We start from the raw sequence: 18,509 nt of genomic DNA, 5'->3' as shown, positions 1-18,509 counted from the left end.
GGCTTTTTTAAAAGAGGAATTTAAAAAGTTACAAGTTTACAGTTCTAAGGCCATGAAAATGTCCCAATTAAAGCAAGTTTATAGAAATGTCCAATCTAAGGCATCCAAGGAAAGATACCTCGATTCAAGAAGGCCGATGAAGTTCACTGTTTGTCTCTCTAGTGGAAAGGCACATGGTGAATATGGTCAGAGTTTCTCTCTCATCTGGAAAGGCACATGGTGAACACAGCATCATCTACTAGCTTCCTCTCCAGGCCTCTTGCTTCATGAAGCTCCCCTAGGAGCATTCTCCTTCATTTCCAAATTTCTCTGGCTGGTGAACTCTGTGGTTCTCTTGGCCTCGTGGCTCTGCTCGGCTCTGCTGTGGCTTTCTCATCATTCTCAAAAAGCATTCTCTCCAAAAAATGTCTCCTCTTTTGTAGGATCCCAATGAACTAATCAGTACTCACGTGGAATGGGTGGAGACACGTCTCCATCTAATCAAGTTTAATACCCATAATTGATGGGTCTCATCTTCATGGAGATAATCTAATCGTGTTTCCAACCTATAGGACTGAATAGGGATTAGAAGAAACCATTGCTGTCACAAGATTGATTAGGATTAAAATATGGCTTTTCTAGGATACATAATTCCTTTCAAACTGGCACAGGCACCCAACAAGAAGATACCGTCTCAAAAAAAGGGTTGATTTCTCTTTGCAAGGTTACTCTTTCACATGGGAAGGCACATGGTGATATCTGCTGTCTGTCTCTCCTGGCTTCTGGTTTCAAACAGCTCTCTCAGCTTCTGGCAACTCCTGTGGCTTCTGGCATCTTCTGCATCTCCAAACGTCTATGTCTCTGTTGGCTCTGAGATCTTCCTCTCTCCATGAGCTCCTTTAAGGACTCCAGTAAACTAATTAAGACCCACCTTGGATGGGTGGGTCCCATATCTTGTTTTTGAAGAACCCACAGTAAGTCTGCCTGCATATGACTGGATTAGGATTAAAAGAAGATGGATTTCTGGGGTACCTCATAGTTTCAAACCTGCACACTTAGCTTGATAATAATATTTATATAACAATCTTAGTCTCTTACTGGACATTTTTGCTATTTGCTGTTAGTTACCTATTATCAGTAATATTGAAATTAGCTGGTTACCTTTTTTGGCCTTGTCCTCTTTCTCTCTCAGACATCTGATTTGAAGTAACTGATTACTCTGTTATCAGTTCTTAACATTTCGTCCATAGCTTTTATAGTTAAGGGTTAGTTTGGCCAAATATAAAATCCTGGCTCACATTTTCTTTCCTTAACTGTATTAACAGGTTGCTCCATTATCTTACATAAAGCATTGCTTTCAATGTCTGACAATTGTCTGATTTTCCTTTACATAAATGACTTGGTTTTGCCCAAATGCTCAATATGTATTTTCCTTTTGTTTACAACCTAAGACTTTGACTAGACTATATTCTGATGTTGGTCATTCTAGGTATTTTCCCCCAGAGATAAAATATGCTCATTCAGTTGGTAGGCCTTTAATAAATTTGAGAAAGTTTTCTTCAATCATACTTTTTCATATTTGTTACATTACTTTGGTTTAGTTTTTTTCTAAGACATCTTTTATACATATATTGGCTCTTCTTTGCCTATTTCCACTAGCTATCACTTTTTCTGTAATCCTTTTTATCTCTTTTCATTTTTAACATTTTATCTCCTGCATTTTCCATTTTTTATATATTACCATATTCTCTTTCTCCATTATATTTATTCACTCTTGAATTCCTTCTAATATAGTTGTATTCTGAAATGCTTTTTTCTTTATTTCACAAATGCATTCAACTCTTTTTAGTCAATCATTTCTCCCTTTTATCCAGTCTCATTTCTGAAATTCTCTAATTATGATTTCGTTCTTTCTTAGCTTCTATAATTTTTTAAAAATTCCTTAGCTTGCTTTTAAATAATAGATTATAGTTTTTTTTGTGGACATGTTTTTCTGAACATTATTATCTAAGGATAATTATTATCTTATGACATTATCTTTTTTCCTATAATAATTTTTCATGGGATTCATCCACAATATTTTTCTATTGCTCATTTTGCAAATGCAGTAAGGTTTTTTGGGCTTTTAGAAGGGAGCAGTGAGACAGGATAGCTCTTCTGTTGTTAATCAAAATTATGGCCCTGTGTTTTCTGATATCTGCCTCTTCTGTTTCCATTCTTTATTTTTATCTGGACCTTCTCTTTGCGTTGCCCCTGTGGCCTCTGTCCAGATCCATTTCCTTTTGCTTTAACTATTTTTCCCCAGTGTGGAATTTTATCCTCTAGGGTAGCTTGTTAGTTTATTCATATCAAGAGTTTATAGAATCCAAACTGATCCAGTACCACAGATCTGTTACATATTGGTTCTCCTGTGCTTATTTATCATCTGGATCCTTCAGAACGTCTCCCAACTTTAGGTTCTGTTTTTGTCTTATCTCACTACATGTTCTAGTGTGCTAGCTGCCAGAATGCAATATACCAAAAACGGAAAGGCTTTTAACAAGGGGAATTTAATGAGTTGCTGGTTTATAGTTCTAAGGCCGAGAAAATGTCCCAATTAAAACAAGTCTAAAGAAATGTCCAATCAAAGGCATCTAGGGAAAGATACCTTGGTTCAAGAAGGCCGATGAAGTTCAGGGTTTCTCTCTCAAGTGAGAAGGCACATGGCGAACACAGTCAGGGCTTCTCTCTGAGCTGGAAGGGCACATGGTGAACACGGCATCATCTGCTAGCTTTCTCTCCTGGCTTCCTATTTCATGAAGCTCCCCAGGAGGCGTCTTCCTTCTTCATCTCCAAAGGTCGCTGACTGGTGGACTCTCTGCTTTGTAGTGTTGCTCTCTCTGAATCTCTCATTCTCCAAAATGTTTCCTCTTTTATAGGACTTCAGAAACTAATCAAGACCCACTCAAATGGGTGGAGACATGTCATTCCCTAATCCAGTTTAACAACCATTCTTAACTAAATCACATCAACCAGGGAGATGATCTCATTACAGTTTCAAACATACAGTATTGAATACAGATTATTCTACCTTTATGAAATGGGATTTATATTAAAACATGGCTTTTCTTAGGGGGCATACTTCCTTTCAAACCAGCACACTACACTTTACATTGAGTATCTGTTGGAGCTTTGGGAGTTCACATACTTGGGACCATTAGATAATCCCTCTTTTTTTTCTTGCACAGATAATGATACCACTAAGTCTCATACTGACATGATTTGTACCCAACTACCTATTTTCGGGATTTAGAAAATACCTCGTTGTTGAGTTATTGCAGCTGCCAGGGGTTTTTGTTATACTACACATTTTTATATAGATTCAAAAACAGCAGTGTATCACTGTGACCTTATTGCCAGAATACTCTAACAACTTTTCTTTTAGAATTACATGTTCCAGAACGTGTACATAACATTCTTATTTTTAAGTGGAAATAAGTGATTGGGGTGATAAGTGGTCAGTGTTGCACTTCTCTACTGATATATTTGGCACATGATAATTCACTAGTCTTTCAGGACGGTATCACCTGTGTTTCTTGAATAAAATAATTTTTCATGCAGTTCTTCCAAACACGTTAAAGGACCTACTCAGTAAACAAAAGGCACAGGGATAGTTGATATGGATAAAATTCAAGTGCTGTGGGCTCTGCAACCAGGAGCTTATAAACTGGTCAGAAAACATGGATACTATCCTTCATTCCTTTCACTCTGTTGTTCTGTCCCCTTCATCCATCCATTCTCCACACTGTTACCACATACTATGTAAAATCCAAATCTACTTAAGCTTACTTAAAAAAGTTTTAATGGTTTCCACTGCCTTTAGGATCAAGTCCTAACTTGAAAGACCCTTCTGGTCTAGTCTTTCTTATTTCTGCAGCCCCATTTCTAATTACTTCCTACCTAGAACACTATTTCCCAGCTGTATTGAGCTTATTTTAGTTCCCCAAATAAACTATGCCTTCTCTACAGTAGAATTGAAGACTCATAAAGAGGATATTAAATAGTGTGTAAAATCAGCTTGAAAACCTGTGATTTTGGTATTCTGTGTTCTGCTGTATCAGTTTAAATGATACTCTCATATGATAACTTGTAGAATGCATTTAGCTCTCATTAGCTAGTGATGTATTTATTGTATTTTGCTATTTGTACTGTAACAAGAAAATATGTTCTGGTCCACAGAATTTCTCTGCCTCTTTGCACTTATGATTGGGGGAAAAAATGCCAAATTATACAGTATTCAGTTTGTGACAAACAAGTTTTCAGTGTCTTTAGGAAATTATAGGTGACACCTATTGAGTGTATCCTTTGAGGAAGACACTCATTTAACCCTCGCATTAACCCTATGAGACTGGCTCTATTATTACCTTGACTTCACAGATGGGAAAGGTGAGGCATAAAAAGGCTAAGTAACTTTTTCAGGTACACCCACACTTACCTACACTAAGTAGGGTAACAGAAATTGAACTCTAGTGCTTTTGACTCCAGCGTCCATACTTTTAACCTCTATACTATACTGTATCTCTGAAAATAAGTGAATATGTAGTAGGGTTGCCCAAAGAGGAAACTAGCATGTAAAATATTTTACCTAAATTGGGGAAAAACTATCCTCCATTTAATAGTTAATGCAATAATAATAGCTAAGATTTATTTAATAACTAAGATTTATTACATGTTTATGATGTGTTTTAACTCATTTAATTTCCAAAATTATCCTTTGGTTTTGATATTCTTATTACCCCCATTTTACAGATGAGGAAACAGCAGGATTAAATAAATTTCCAGGAAAATGGTAGATAAACTTTATAGAACTGTCTTCCTTTTCATGTCTTATTTCTAAGCTATATATAAAAAGAGCTGCTTTCTGAAATCTAGTATCCTGTTTTTTAAGCAAAAATATGTACTCTATACTAAAACAGTAATTGTGAACATTATCTAGATTGCTTTATGTGCAAAGAAAAATTACAACATTCTGAAATCATGACTAATGTGATCATTTGATCATTTGGCATTTATCTGAAATTTAAAAAATATAGGGGCTTGAATGCTTTTCTAAAGAAATGCATTATATGTATTAGAAAAGAAAAAACTTGGCTTATACTTCAAATTAATTTTGTAGGGTAGTTTTCTTGTCCTACAAAAGCCAATAGACCTTTTAAATGTAGAGAGTGATAGATTTCTTTAGATAGAACTTGAATTAAGAAAATTATAAAGGACATTTTGTTGAAGGATCTCAATGGCAAAACTAATCCTGAATGAAAACTCATGTACCTCGTCTTTTCAATTATTTCGATTCAATCTAATTAGAAGAGTCCTTCCTCCTTCTTATTGAACGTTATCATCTTCCTGATTCCTTATATGGTTATTATGGTATGTTTCCCAGCATGGTTAACATTTGCTAACAAATCTACAAGCTTTATGGAAACAATCTTCATTCCTTTACCACAAGCTATGATAAAAAAGGAGGGACTGAGAGCATTTAGAGAACTTTATAACTTCATAAAGTTATATCTAGTGAAATGCAAAATCAAGTACAAAGAAAAATATTTTAGAACTAAGGTACAAGCATTTACAATAGCTGGCCTAAGCATGGGAGCTTGATTTTGCAGGTATTTGTCTTCAAAAGCCTGAGAATTGGACTATATAAGTTTTGTGGTTCTCTATTTCTATACATAAGCAATTTTTTATTAAAGAAATTTGAACTTCAGTCAGAATACTAATTATCATAAAAACAAGTCGCCAAACCTTGTGGCTTACAGTACCTTTTACCAGTGTATGGGCAGATGAGTAAAAAGATCAGGACAAAAATAAATAAATAATGGGGAGTATAAGGAACATGAGATGTTTTGAGCTGTTTTCTCATTTTGATTTTTATTCCTATGTGTATTTTGGGGGGAGAAGTGAAAGTGTGAAAATTTCAGTAATGAATGCACAACCGTATGATGATACTTTAAACCACTGATTGTACACTTTGGATGAATACAGGGTATGTGAATATATCTCAATAAAATTGGATTTAAAAAAGAAAGAAATGGCAAAACATTTAATATTCTACTGCTGATAATGATCCTATTTGCAAATGTGTTTTATGTGCCTGCTACTCTGAGTAGCTTTTGGATATGCTATATTGGTGTTTTGATGTATAAACTAGCACCATTTTAATTAGGATAACTCCTGAGGGGCCTTTGGTGAATTAACTAGCTTTACATAAAAATGCAATTTCTTAAAAAAAAAAAAAAAAATCACTATAAAAGCCCTGACATGCCTTGTTAAATTGTATTCAGTAACTATTTTTATTTTTTGTATGCTGTTTGGTGGGGGTCACATTTCATTCTTTTTCTATGTGAATATCTCATTATTGCAGCACCATGTGTTGAATTTTTTCTTTTTTGGGGGGGCCCAGGGGGGAGTATGTGAGATGGGAATCGAACCCCAGTCTCCTGCATTGCAGGCGAGAATTCTACCAATGAACTACCCTTGGACCCCCTCAGTAACTATTTAATAACTAACTAATAGTGGCAAGGAATGTAAAGGCTGAGGGAAATTTACTTTAAAGTAGTATATCAGATGCAGACCTTACTGCCTTCAAGAAATATGCAGCCTAGTTAGAGTACTAGTTCCTGTATATGGATAGCTGTCATGTAAGGTAGAAAACACTGTTAACTGCATGGAGAGGGATTGTTTCCTGAAGTGGAAATCAGGAAAGGCTGTATGAAGGAGGTGGCATCTCAACAAGATCATAGATTCCCAATTGATTTTTACAAGTAAATAATAATTAAATCTAAATGTAAATAAGTTTGCATTTATATGGTAAAGATTGTGCAACATTTTCCAAAGGAAAAATAACTCCTTTCATCTTTCAAAAATTTCAGCCATCCTGGCCTTTTGTTGAAATTCCCAGTCTTTATTACCTTCTCAATAAGGAGATAAAAATGGCAGCCACGTTTTCCTCTGCTCTATAGCAATTGTACTTAGCAGATGTTCATTACTGCATATGGAGTTCTGACAATTCCAGTAGTCCTCTCAACAAGCAAAGTCATGAAGCACGTTTTAGAAAATCAAAGCTGAAATGATGTATATACGTTATCTCAACTTCAAGAGATACCTTAACTTGACATGAATTTACATTTGATTCCATCTCTGCATTACAGCAGCAACTTCCTGACAATAGCGTCAATAAAATCCAGAAATATGTCTAAAGAGATTTGACAGGCCTTTTTCCCTTGAATTCGATCTGTCAATTCATTTAATAAACTGGTTCAGTTAAACAAACAGCTACACTACTTTTTTTTTTTTAATTTAAAATATTTATGAATAGAAAGATTCATTGCACTTGTTGAAACCTGATGCATGCAAGGGAGACTTCAACTCCTCCCTATCCTCCATATGTGCCCAGCTCTGGTCACACTGAATTGTTTAAGCTCCCCAAGTATGGCATATCATGTGTGTATTCTGATGCCTTTGTACTTCTGCAAATGTGTTCTCTTTTCTATAGACCTAGAAAATCCCTACATACTGTTTGGGATTATCTTTGAAAATTAGGTTGAAATCATTCTCCTACACGATCAGTAGACTTGAACCCCTAGAAAATAAATACCATATCTCTTTTTTTTTCTTAATCCTCCCTTGTAGCATAGGGCATGGTATGTGTGCTGGTTTGAAACTGTTATGTACCCCCAGAAAAGCCATGTTCTTTTCCTAATTCAATCTTGTTGAGGCAGACCCATTGTTTAGAAGGAAGAACTTTGATTAGATTATTTCCATGCAGATGTGACACCCTCTAGTGGGTGTAACCTTTTAATTAGATTATTTCCATGGAGATGTAATCTGCCCAATTGTGGGTGTGACCTTTTGATTAGATGGAGATTTGTCTCCACCTTTTCAAGGTGGTCTTAATTAGCTTACTGGAGTCTTTAAGAGAGCTCACAGAGAGGAAAAGAGCTTCAGCAGTGACATAGACACAGACATTTTGGAATTGCTTCAGAGCCAACAGAGGTACAGACATTTGGAAATGCAGGTGCCCCAGGAACTACCAGTTGCTGAGAGAGATGGCAGAAGCTAACCTGGAACCAGACATAGATGCAGACAATTAGAGATGCTTGGAGTGCCAACAGAGAGCACAGATGCCTAGACACAGATGTTTGGAGATGCTAAGCAAGCCAGAATCCATAGTTTTACCCTGGGGAAGCTAAGTGAAAGCCCATAAACACTTAAGAGAGAAAGCCACTGGAAACAGAAGCTGGAAGCAGTGAACTGGGAACAAGGACCAGCAGGCACCAGCCATGTGCTTTCCCTTGACAGACATTGGTCTTTCTTGAGTCAATTTATCTTTCCCTGGATGCCTTAGTTTGGACTTTGTTTGGCCTTAGAACTGTAAACTGGTAATTTAATAAATCCCCTTTATAAAAGTCAACTTATTTCTAGTATATTGCATTCTGGCAGCATTAGCAAACTAAAACAGTATGCATTACATTTTCAGCAGAGGGTTTTTAAGTAGAATTTAATAAAGTAAGTTGAATAAGGTATGGGGAAAAATTCTTTTGAGTCAGACATTTCTTGGTTCAAATATAATAAGTTCATTTTCTGCACATGTGATCTTTGACAAGTATAATTTCTTTGGACCTCAGGTTCTTCAATCATATAATAGGGTTTTGTAAAGATTAAATGAGATAAAATATGTACAGATGTCTAGCATAAAACCCTGTTTATCTTTGGAACTCAATGAACTTGGATGTTCCCGGTAATTCACATTGTAAATGCTAGACTTAAGAACCCAAAGTATATTAAAAATAATAAGAATTTAAAATGTATTCTCTGCCTTGCCCTTTTAGTAACTCCAGCATTCCCTGAGCTGGTAAAAGAAACTCAGCATATATCCCTTCCAAAATAGTACCTCAGAACTGAACTCAAGTGCTGTTTTAGTTTGAGATATCAATTAGGGACTACAGTGCTTTATTTTTAACTCAATTCAGCTTATATATATGAATATCAGGCATTGCAATACATAAATTGAATATGAAAAAGTAACACATGGACTTCCCTAAAAAAAGTTAGGAGGTTAGAAATAGTTCAGGAATTGATTGGCAGATATTGTAAATGGCAACCTGCTATCTTGTAAACCATTTCATAGTGCCATTATCAGAGAAAGTGTGAGCTGTATTCTGATTTGATGGTTCATATTTTATGCAAGATGCAAGATATTATCTGGATACCCTAATTTTATAAAATGTGGACACAATTTTTTTTCATTTCCTAGAGATAATCTGTTTATTTTAGGTAACTTTTTATCTCCTCTAAGAATCAACACTAGTTTTAAGTTTAATCACTTTTTAGGAAATTACAACAAAAGTATTGTTGAAACTCTACACCAAAACAGCACTGAAAAGGAGATTCTAGAAATCTATCATTATAGATAGGGATCAAGTAAATTAAGCCAATATCACTTTACTGAAGTGCCTACTATTTCCTAGGTACTATGGTGTGAAGAATAAAAGAATACTCCAAGATGCCTCAAATATCTTATATTCTGCTTGGAGAGAAGATAATCAAATTTGAACTCAGGAGAATCGAATTTTCCTCAAATTCCCTAAAGTGGTGGTCCACTACTGTAACCCTGTGGATTTATTACATCATTATCTTGATCGTGTGTATTTCTTACATTAGGTTACAAGTTCCTTGAAGGTGGAAGCTGACTTCTTCTTCGTGTTTTAATAGTATATAATAGAATACCTGATTCATAGTCAAGATTTGTTCATTGTTAAATGTTTTGAGTGAATTTGAATAACACTTCAAGAAAGTAGAAGTACCACAAAAAAAATACCTGATTACCAAATGAAATGTTGGAGCAGCGATTTTTATAGTAGTTAGATTTGTTTTAGTTCAATAACATTTATTGTGTTCCTAATATATGACAGAAGCAAAGCTAGGTTCTGTGAGTTATACATGGTTCTTGGCCTTAGATTGTTTTCAGTATGTATTTAACTGGCAACCCCTACTAACCTGAAAGCAACTTGAGGCCATACTAAGTGTAATTACAGCAATATGTACAGGTTGATATAGAAATACAAAGAAAGAAAAGACACTTGGAAGGGCTGTGAGGTTAGGAAAGTTTAAAGAAAAGAACATTTATACCAGACTGCACTGGAGAACTTTGAAGAGAGACAGAAAAATTTGAGCAGGCTCTCAAAGATAGGTCGAATTAGGAAACATGGAAAGGAAGATTTTTTAAGTGGATAGAATACAGTGCTTTAGTGTTAAGCTCATATATATATTTGAGTTACATATATATATATATATAAGCTCATATATATATATGAGTTACTATCCGTAACCAATACCTTGGTTACTATCTGTTTCTTCAAACAATCTAGAGGTATCAGCCAAATAAGGGAAGTGTAATGTCAACAACTATATAAGCTAAGATATAACAGTATTTTCCCCATAGAGCTTTTTAGAAACCCTGTTGAATAATTTACGCTGTGAGAAAGTTAACACTCCTTCATATGTGAGAATATCTTCATTCACATACAACTCAGAAAGTTCTAATTATTACCACCATTCACTACCAGCTTTCAGGTAGAATAGTGTAGATCTATGTAGAATAATGAAGCTGTACAAAAAGGAGGTATGTTTAAATGAGCTGTTTAAGGATATGGAAATGTGTTTATTAATGCCTCAAGGAATGATATTTAGAATAGTCACTTTGGGCTTTGGATAAGCATGGGACATATTGTACAGAGGAAGTAAGAAATTTTTAAAATACTGAGAGGTGACCAAGAAAAAAATCTGCACTAATAGTCTAATGTGAGAATGTCAAGGGGTTTTAAACTCACAGGAGGAGTTCCTGTGGGTTTTTATTGAGTTATTGAAATGAGAGTAAGTTCATTATTCTTATATGCTATAACACATTTAAAGCAAGCAGACTCAAACACTACAGATAAATTTAACCCTTCTATTAACTATCCCAAAATACCAACTTGTTATTTAGAAATGGCCACAATTATTTATTTCCCTGTTGCAACATATTCATAGTGTTCAGATGTGATAAATTTATGCTGTCATGTATTTTGTTGGTGTGTGTTTAGTGACTCTTTGTGCTAAGCATTCTTCTGGGAATATTGAACCACAAAATGCCTCCCATCAAGGTCCAAGGACTTCCCTTAAAACTGTGTGACCTTGGGTAAATTATTTAACTTGTCTGTGCCCTAGGCTTCTCGTCTGTAAATAGGGGATGATAATAATAGTAAGATTAACAACTAACAGTTATTGATTGCTTACTATGTACAGGCACTGGGCCAACTGTTTTACATGAATGGTTTCTAAATAAAATCTTCAAAAAACCTTTGAAGTAAGTACTAGTCTAATCACAATTCTTGCAGGTAAGAAAACTGAGGCAAAAAGAGTTTAAATAATGTGGCCAAGGTTGATTAAAAAAATAATAATAGAGGCTTCTTGAACATTGACAACTATAGTAACAAGTATTCTTCAAAGATCTAGTGGGAACGTAGTGGTAGAGTCAGGAACAGCTTCGGACTGAAATCAGGTCAACATAACCTAGCGTTTGAATTAACAAGAAGGATGAACAGCTCACCTATGCCTTTGACAAAGAAAAGCTTCCAGCTGCCATAACTACCCACAATTATAATCCCATTGTTTCTCTGTTTTCTAATTCATCTAGTTATAATTCATATCTCTTTTTCTGCATGCTTAGTGTTAAAAAAAATCCAATAATAATGAGAGGTATAAAGAAGAAAATTCCTGCACAATACCATTACACAGAAATAATCATCATCAGTATTTCATCCCTCAATCTTCCTGTATCTTTAGCAAGCATATTATTCATACATTTTAAAACACTAATCTACCATGGAAAAAAAAAGGTAGGATAAGGAGTCTGAGAGTGGCAGGGTTACTTTTTCAGATAGAGCAGATGAAGTGTAGATGTTTGGATTAGGCCTTTTATTTACTTTATTCTACTGTTTGTGATATTGGGATTAGAAAAAGTAGCCTAGGTGTAAGGAATATTTTAAGTGTTCCAAGGACATTTTAGAATAGGTATTTTCTATTTTAGGTTACAAATACTTTGATATAAATCTGCCTTACCCCTTCTTGGGGTAAACCTTCTCTATTAACTGTTCCTAGAGCAGCTGAAAGCTCCCACCTCACCTCCTCCATCTCTCAGTACAATTCAACTGCACTAGCACAGTTCAGCACGGCTTTGAGAGAGTCAGGAGAATCTTCGACAGGTGGGGCAGCAGCAACAGTGAAACCAGATCACACAGCTCCTAGAAGCTTATAAACACCCAGAGGTGCTCCCTCACGGTCACCCTGAAGACTGGGAAATACAGAAGTGAAATGCATAGTGCAGGTCCTGGCACATAATTATGAAACACAGAATAAACTTTAGCTCCAGCAGCAACTACCAGTTGCCTGTGGCAGGTTTAAGCAGATTGGAAAGAAGTAGGTCTGGACTCGAACCCTGCAATGAGGATAGAAAGGGCACTGACAGGGAAGATCCACCAGAAGTCGTTGGGAGGAACTGCAGGCTGGCAGACAGAGCACTATATTCCAGAGATCGAGCCTCAGACAATAGGTAATGGAAGAATAATCAACATAGAGTAATAGTATCTCCAAGCAAGTAAGCAGTGAACAAGAATGGGAACCAGGAGCAGCTCATGCTTGGACAAGGGTCAGGCACGCAAAGCTGGAGACATTAATTACCTGGCTGGAGAGCTTCAGTCACCATATTTCATTTTAGGGCTGGAACTTTAGCCACCCAAGAGATCCATGTAAGGACCTACCTGAGGTTTACTGAAAATGCCAGAATAAGGCAAGAACCCTTTTACAAGGACACAAGTACTGAGTTCACTCCAGAAAACTAAAACTTTCAAGTACCCCTTGCTAAAGTCAGGATTGTTCAAGAGAGAAATAAAATAGGGTTGTGGCAGAATGTGAAGTCAAATGACCAAGGTCATAGAGAGACAGGGTGCCAGAACCAAGAACTCATCAGAGAACGGTTGACAATACAGAATGCAAAGTTTGGTGATGAATGTCCAAGGAGGCCATGCATGCAAAGGGCTCTGAAAGAAAACAGTGTTAAAAAAAAAAAAAGGGGGGGTTAATGCAGTCCTCCTAAGTAATTATGAGATATTTTGTGCTTGAAACTTGATACTTAATGGGCATTTTGGTACAAAAGGTAAAGAGCTAGATACTGATGTTTACTTGTCCAGTTTAATAGGTTGAGGCATATTGACAGAGAAAAGGGAGGGGGTTGGGGGGTAGAGGGCAATTTTCTTTCAAAAAGGTTCACACTAGGCAGGATTTTTCAGCCCTGTACTTCTCTCTGCCACCACATTCCTCCTCCAGTGACACCACAGACAGACCTGCTTCATTTCTGTGCAGCTGATGCCCTGTCCAGGCCGATATTTTTCTAAGTGACAGTGAGTGTTCTTGCCAAATGCCAGGGACCATAGTCACATCTGTTTGTCTCTCCTCTTCAGTTTGTCCAAGGCTGCTGCGGAACACATCTTATCCAGGGGGCAGCTTTAACTAGGCCTGAGAGCGTAGATCTGTAAATGCATACAATAAGGAGACAAGTTCCTTTGTCTTCTCTTTAAAATTATTCTGTTTGACACTGCCTGCTTCTGTCCTTGTCAACCCATGTCAGAAGCCAAGTTTTTGGGCAAGTTAGTTCTCACTAGGGTTTTTTGTTTTAATTTTGGTTGGTTTTGATTGTTTTTTGTTTGTTTGTTTGTTTTACTTCTTTCCTCCAGCTTCCTACCACCAAACCATTTAAAAGGATGGCTGCAGCAAACTGTGGGATGAACCAAGTGAAATGTGTTTAAAAAGGAAGACAAAAAGGCATAAACTTCTTTTTTTCTTTTTGCATGGGCAGGCACTGGGAATCGAACCCAGGTCTCCAGCATGGCAGGCTAGAACTCTGCCTGCTGAGCCACCGTGACCCACCCATAAGCTTTTTTTTGAGCTCTACTGCCCTAATATTTAAAAGGAAAATTTTTTCAAGTAATACTTGGGAAACCATGTTTTAAAATCATAACTACCTAACAATGCTTAACCATAAAATGAAAAAAGCATTATTTTTTATCCTTCCCACTTAAACTTATAGGTTTTTTCACTCCCAACATTGAAAGCATCAGTAGATACAAAACGAACAGACTTTTGATTTATCTTCTTTCCTTTCTTCTCCAAGCAAATACACTAACTGAAACAAAGTTGAGTGGTAATTTCCTTACAATGCCGTACAATAGAACCTCAACATTACTTTTTAATAACTTTGAATCTGTTCACAGGACAATGTATTGTTCTTCAAAATACCAAGCAAACACAAAAAGGATACCACCTGTCACCTTGTGTAGTTAATCCAAGTGCTTTGCCTTGCAAACACAAATGTCTCATCTATACAGAAGAAACAAGGCCATCTTTCAGGCATTCACTGATTTTAAATTAAAAAATAATTGCTGTTTTACATTAACAGTGACAACAGTAACAGAGTAGACCTCACCTAATATTATTTGTAGCAACTCCACTGCACTTGCCTGAAGGAAAAGAAGATGGGGGCAGGCCCAAAAGGGGTAATCTTACTGATCAATAATCCAGATCTCTCAATGTGCAGTGGCAGATAGTCAGTTCTTTATAGAATTACTGAAATATAGCTAGCTGTTTTTCAATGGCACAGGTCTTCAATGAGTTCAGTGAGCTGACTTTATTAATATTAACTTTATTCTTCCGGAACGTTTGTCTCTTTTCCTTTGTGTAGCTATGTTGGGGTGGGGGAAGGGAGTTGAGTGAAAATGTTATGTTCCTCTGTAAAGAGAGATCCAGAAGAGACTTTTTTGAAACAGCAGATGCAAAACCAGTTTAGTATAGGCAGTTGTTCCTGAAGTTTGTATTTTCACTATCTCTGTAAACAGAACTTCCTAATAAAATTTTAGTGTAAATGAAAATGGTGTAAAAAAAAATAGATTTAAAGGCAATATTGACTTGGGAGAGTGAAGCAATAAGAAGACATCAATTAAATACAACTTGTGCAAGAACTATAAGCAGTATTAACAGTAGCAACAAACACCTATAATGTTTTTAGATCCTCAAGTATTTTTTCTAATTATTTCTTAAATGTGTCTCTTAAGAAAGATGCTCTTGGCTAAAAAATTTTTAAGCTTAGTTTTGAGCTTGAAATGTATCTAAAAGTGGTAAAACCAGGCTTCGTTTCTTAAAATAATCCAGAATTACAACTGCTCATTAACTGTCTTCCCACCCCTTCCTACCTCCTCACCCAGAGGGGCTAACACAAGGAAGTTTCCTTTTTTCAGCACCTTTGAATTATTCTTTAGTTATTGTAACAGTGATGAATATCCTAGGAACTGTGCACCTGGGCCATTGTCAACCCTAGTTGAACTCCCTCTCATAGTCTCAATCCTGCCCAACCTGTCTACCAGCATCTCAGGAATATGGTCAACTTGTCTTTCTCTAAGACCTCTAATGACTCATCAGCTATAGTGGCCAGAGTCCCTTTATGGGGTATATATAGCATATTTGGCTTCCATGATCCAGCCCCATCTTTCTTTTCCATTCTTATTATGCAATCCCTTCCCCAAACACTGGTCTCCATACATCCTGAACTACCTGTAATTCTCTGAATAGAGCAAAGTCTTTATCACTTAGGAATTCTTTCCACAGTGGGTACAGAAAACCTGACCAGTAGTGGCTTAAAATAAAATATTTGTTACGTTTTCACAAGAAGAATCAGGAGTAGGTGGTCCATGGATTGGTTTTCACATCTCAATAACTGGTCCACTCTTCCAAATTCAGATTCCTACTTTATTCCTGTTTTCAGAACAGTACCTTCCTGTCCTCCTCAGCTATTCCTGTTATCTAAGCTTTTCTGGAATATGCTCTCCAGAAAGTAAACTTCAGTGCAGTCTTTTGCTAAGGAAAAAATGTTCCAAGAGGAATCAGAGATGCTAAAAGATAATTATTACAGAATGGTAAAATCAAGACTTGTATATAGATATAAAGTGAACATGTGTTAAAGATTGTTTTTAACACTCATTTATTAATGAGGGAACCAAGTAAATGTTATTACTGGTTCAAAGGAGAAGTCCACAAAGCACAAATTTAGATGGAATAAAGGAATACTGTAATAAATGTGCAAATGGACACTGAACTAACTTTTTCAAGTTGTTGGGGAGGTAGAAGTTGTCCTTCCAGTGGACAGAATTCATTTGCATGTTTGTATACAAGAATTCTTTTCCACTGCCTTCAATGATAAATGGCTTACAGTTGTAAGATAATTCCCATTGATTCCCAATCAGTTAACTTGCAAGGGTACTCTAAATGCACAACTTTCCATTGCAGCACAAATTTTTCCCTACAGAGGAAAAAAATGTACAATACAATATGTTTAGAATTATTATAAGGACTAAATAATACCTCTAGTAGTACTTGAAATTTGTTGTCCAAGCCACCACCGCTACCCTCCCTGATTACTTCATGTATTTATGACTTTGTCTTCCTACTTAGACTTTAAACTCTTCCATTCCTTTATATCTTCCATCACCTCTTTGCTACTCTACTTACTTCACCAATACTGTGGGATCTTGTGCTAAGTCAATAGTAGACGTTAATAAGTGCTTGCCGAATAAGTGAATGATTAATTTTGTATAAAAGGATATGTCTTCTCCATGATATTATTCTATTTTTTTGCTTAATTAAAAGCAAAATTTTTGGAGCATTCATTTTTCTTTCCATTGTGAGCCAAGACCACAGCTCAAAGCCCAAAAGAGATTTTATAGTTATGCATGTTAATGTGTGCCAGTTATATATAACTATATATATATTTCAGCAGAGCCAAGTTCATTATGAACTAAATGCACTATTTTTTTAATTGAAATGATTACAAATATTCTATAACAGAGAAACTGTATGTACACACAAAAAGGGAAAAGAAAATTAACAAATATTCATTTAATTTAGCTATGTTGATAGATTTTCATGGTATATTTATATGACTGGATGTACCCCTTGGGCTAATCAGACCATTAGTTTTTACTTTACTTTATGCCTTATAGATATAGCCCGTATGTGAAGTAATTTTACTACTAGCACCAATTTTTTGTATCTTTAAAGGGAGTATATATGTATAAATATACATTTTTTTATTTGAACTGATTTTTTTTCCTAATAATCTGGTTCTTTTCAAATTGGGTCATATAAAACTTCAGGATACCACCAGCTATGACTATGAATTACTACAAGAAAACATGTTGATAAAAACATACTTCATTTATTTCTGTTTCATGGTATCCAGGCCCTATCCCAATTCCTCAACAGGGATTATGAGCTAGGAACTGAGCAGTCTTTCTCTAAATCTTTTCTATCTCTCTGTTAGTCTTTCTTGATTTGCAGTTAGGCCATTTCTGATTTTTTGCCAAAATTCTTTAATTTAGAAGTCCAAGATTAGACAGAATCATCTAACGAGTTCAAATAATAGCAGAAGGCCCACTTCCAGTTCCTACTGGGAAGTTATATTGTCTTTTCAAATATAATTCAGTATCATGTCAGCCTGTTTAGTAGCAGGTGACCAGCACCAATTCATTCAAATTATGTTTTCTCACCTAACTAATAAACAAATAAAGAATTCTAATCATATGAGAGAACATCACTATTTGTGTATTTAAAATGTTTTAAGAGAATTCACTTCTGTCTAATATCCTAAAAGAAACTGATTGTACTTTCCTTGTAATAAATGTTGTTCTGACAGTAAAGCATTAGTAACCAATTGATAACCTAGCAACAATATTGTGATCTCTTTAGATAATTAATCTTAGCTATTTTCCTGTCAAAAGCAACAGTGCTTGATTTTATGTTTAGCCAGAAAGATTGCCAGTTTTGAAAATTAAAAAGCATTCCTTTTATATTATTCATTCCAGTAACAATTTATGATGGCACATTTAGCTGCTGAATGCTTGTCAACAAACGTAATTATGTTTCGATATAAACAAGATTGGTGGTTTTACTATGCAGCTCCATCTTTGTTGAGAATGTTTTGATTTAGGCTCAGATTATTCAAGCTGTGTATTTATTTGTCATTTTTTTTCTCTTTTGTTAAAAGTCTTTTTCTGATAATTACTTGTAGGCAAACAAGCATGCATTTAGGATCCTTATGCACGGGAGATATCAAACGGAGAAGAAAAGCTGCACCTTTGCCTGGACCTACTACAGCAGGTAAAACAAAAAAGGGGTTGGGGCAGAGCATAAGTATAAAGTTTGCAAATCATCAAGAATAAAATCTAGATAATCTTTATTCACTTGCATTGGAGAAGATGCACAGTTGCAAGAAACTGTTAAGAACAAATCAATTGCATTTGGTGTCAGGATGCATTGCATGTACCTGTGCAGATTTTTCACGCAGCCAATCAATAAGATATTTGTTACATACCTGTCCATATGCAAGGCTTTATATGAAGTGTCAAATA

At 35.7% G+C, this 18,509-nt stretch overlaps 1 protein-coding gene across 3 annotated transcripts in view; it reads left to right on the top strand.

Moving 5' to 3' along the window:
* The window catches only part of GPATCH2 (G-patch domain containing 2), a 185,659-nt gene that overhangs the window by 155,174 nt on the left and 11,976 nt on the right, over positions 1-18,509 (top strand). For 2 of the 3 annotated variants that reach the window (XM_077157841.1, XM_077157842.1), the window contains exon 9: positions 18,170-18,258. In XM_077157841.1, the coding sequence (XP_077013956.1) occupies positions 18,170-18,258 (89 nt within the window). Of the gene's footprint in view, positions 1-9,485; positions 18,149-18,169; positions 18,259-18,509 lie in introns of those variants that run through there. The other variant, XM_077157843.1, reaches the window with a different exon arrangement.

Source organism: Tamandua tetradactyla, chromosome 4 (assembly GCF_023851605.1).
Source record: "Tamandua tetradactyla isolate mTamTet1 chromosome 4, mTamTet1.pri, whole genome shotgun sequence".
In the NCBI taxonomy this organism is placed as follows: Eukaryota; Metazoa; Chordata; class Mammalia; order Pilosa; family Myrmecophagidae; genus Tamandua; species Tamandua tetradactyla.
The sequence above is the reverse complement of the archived record's forward strand: the minus strand, read 5'-3'. Positions and strand labels throughout refer to the sequence as shown.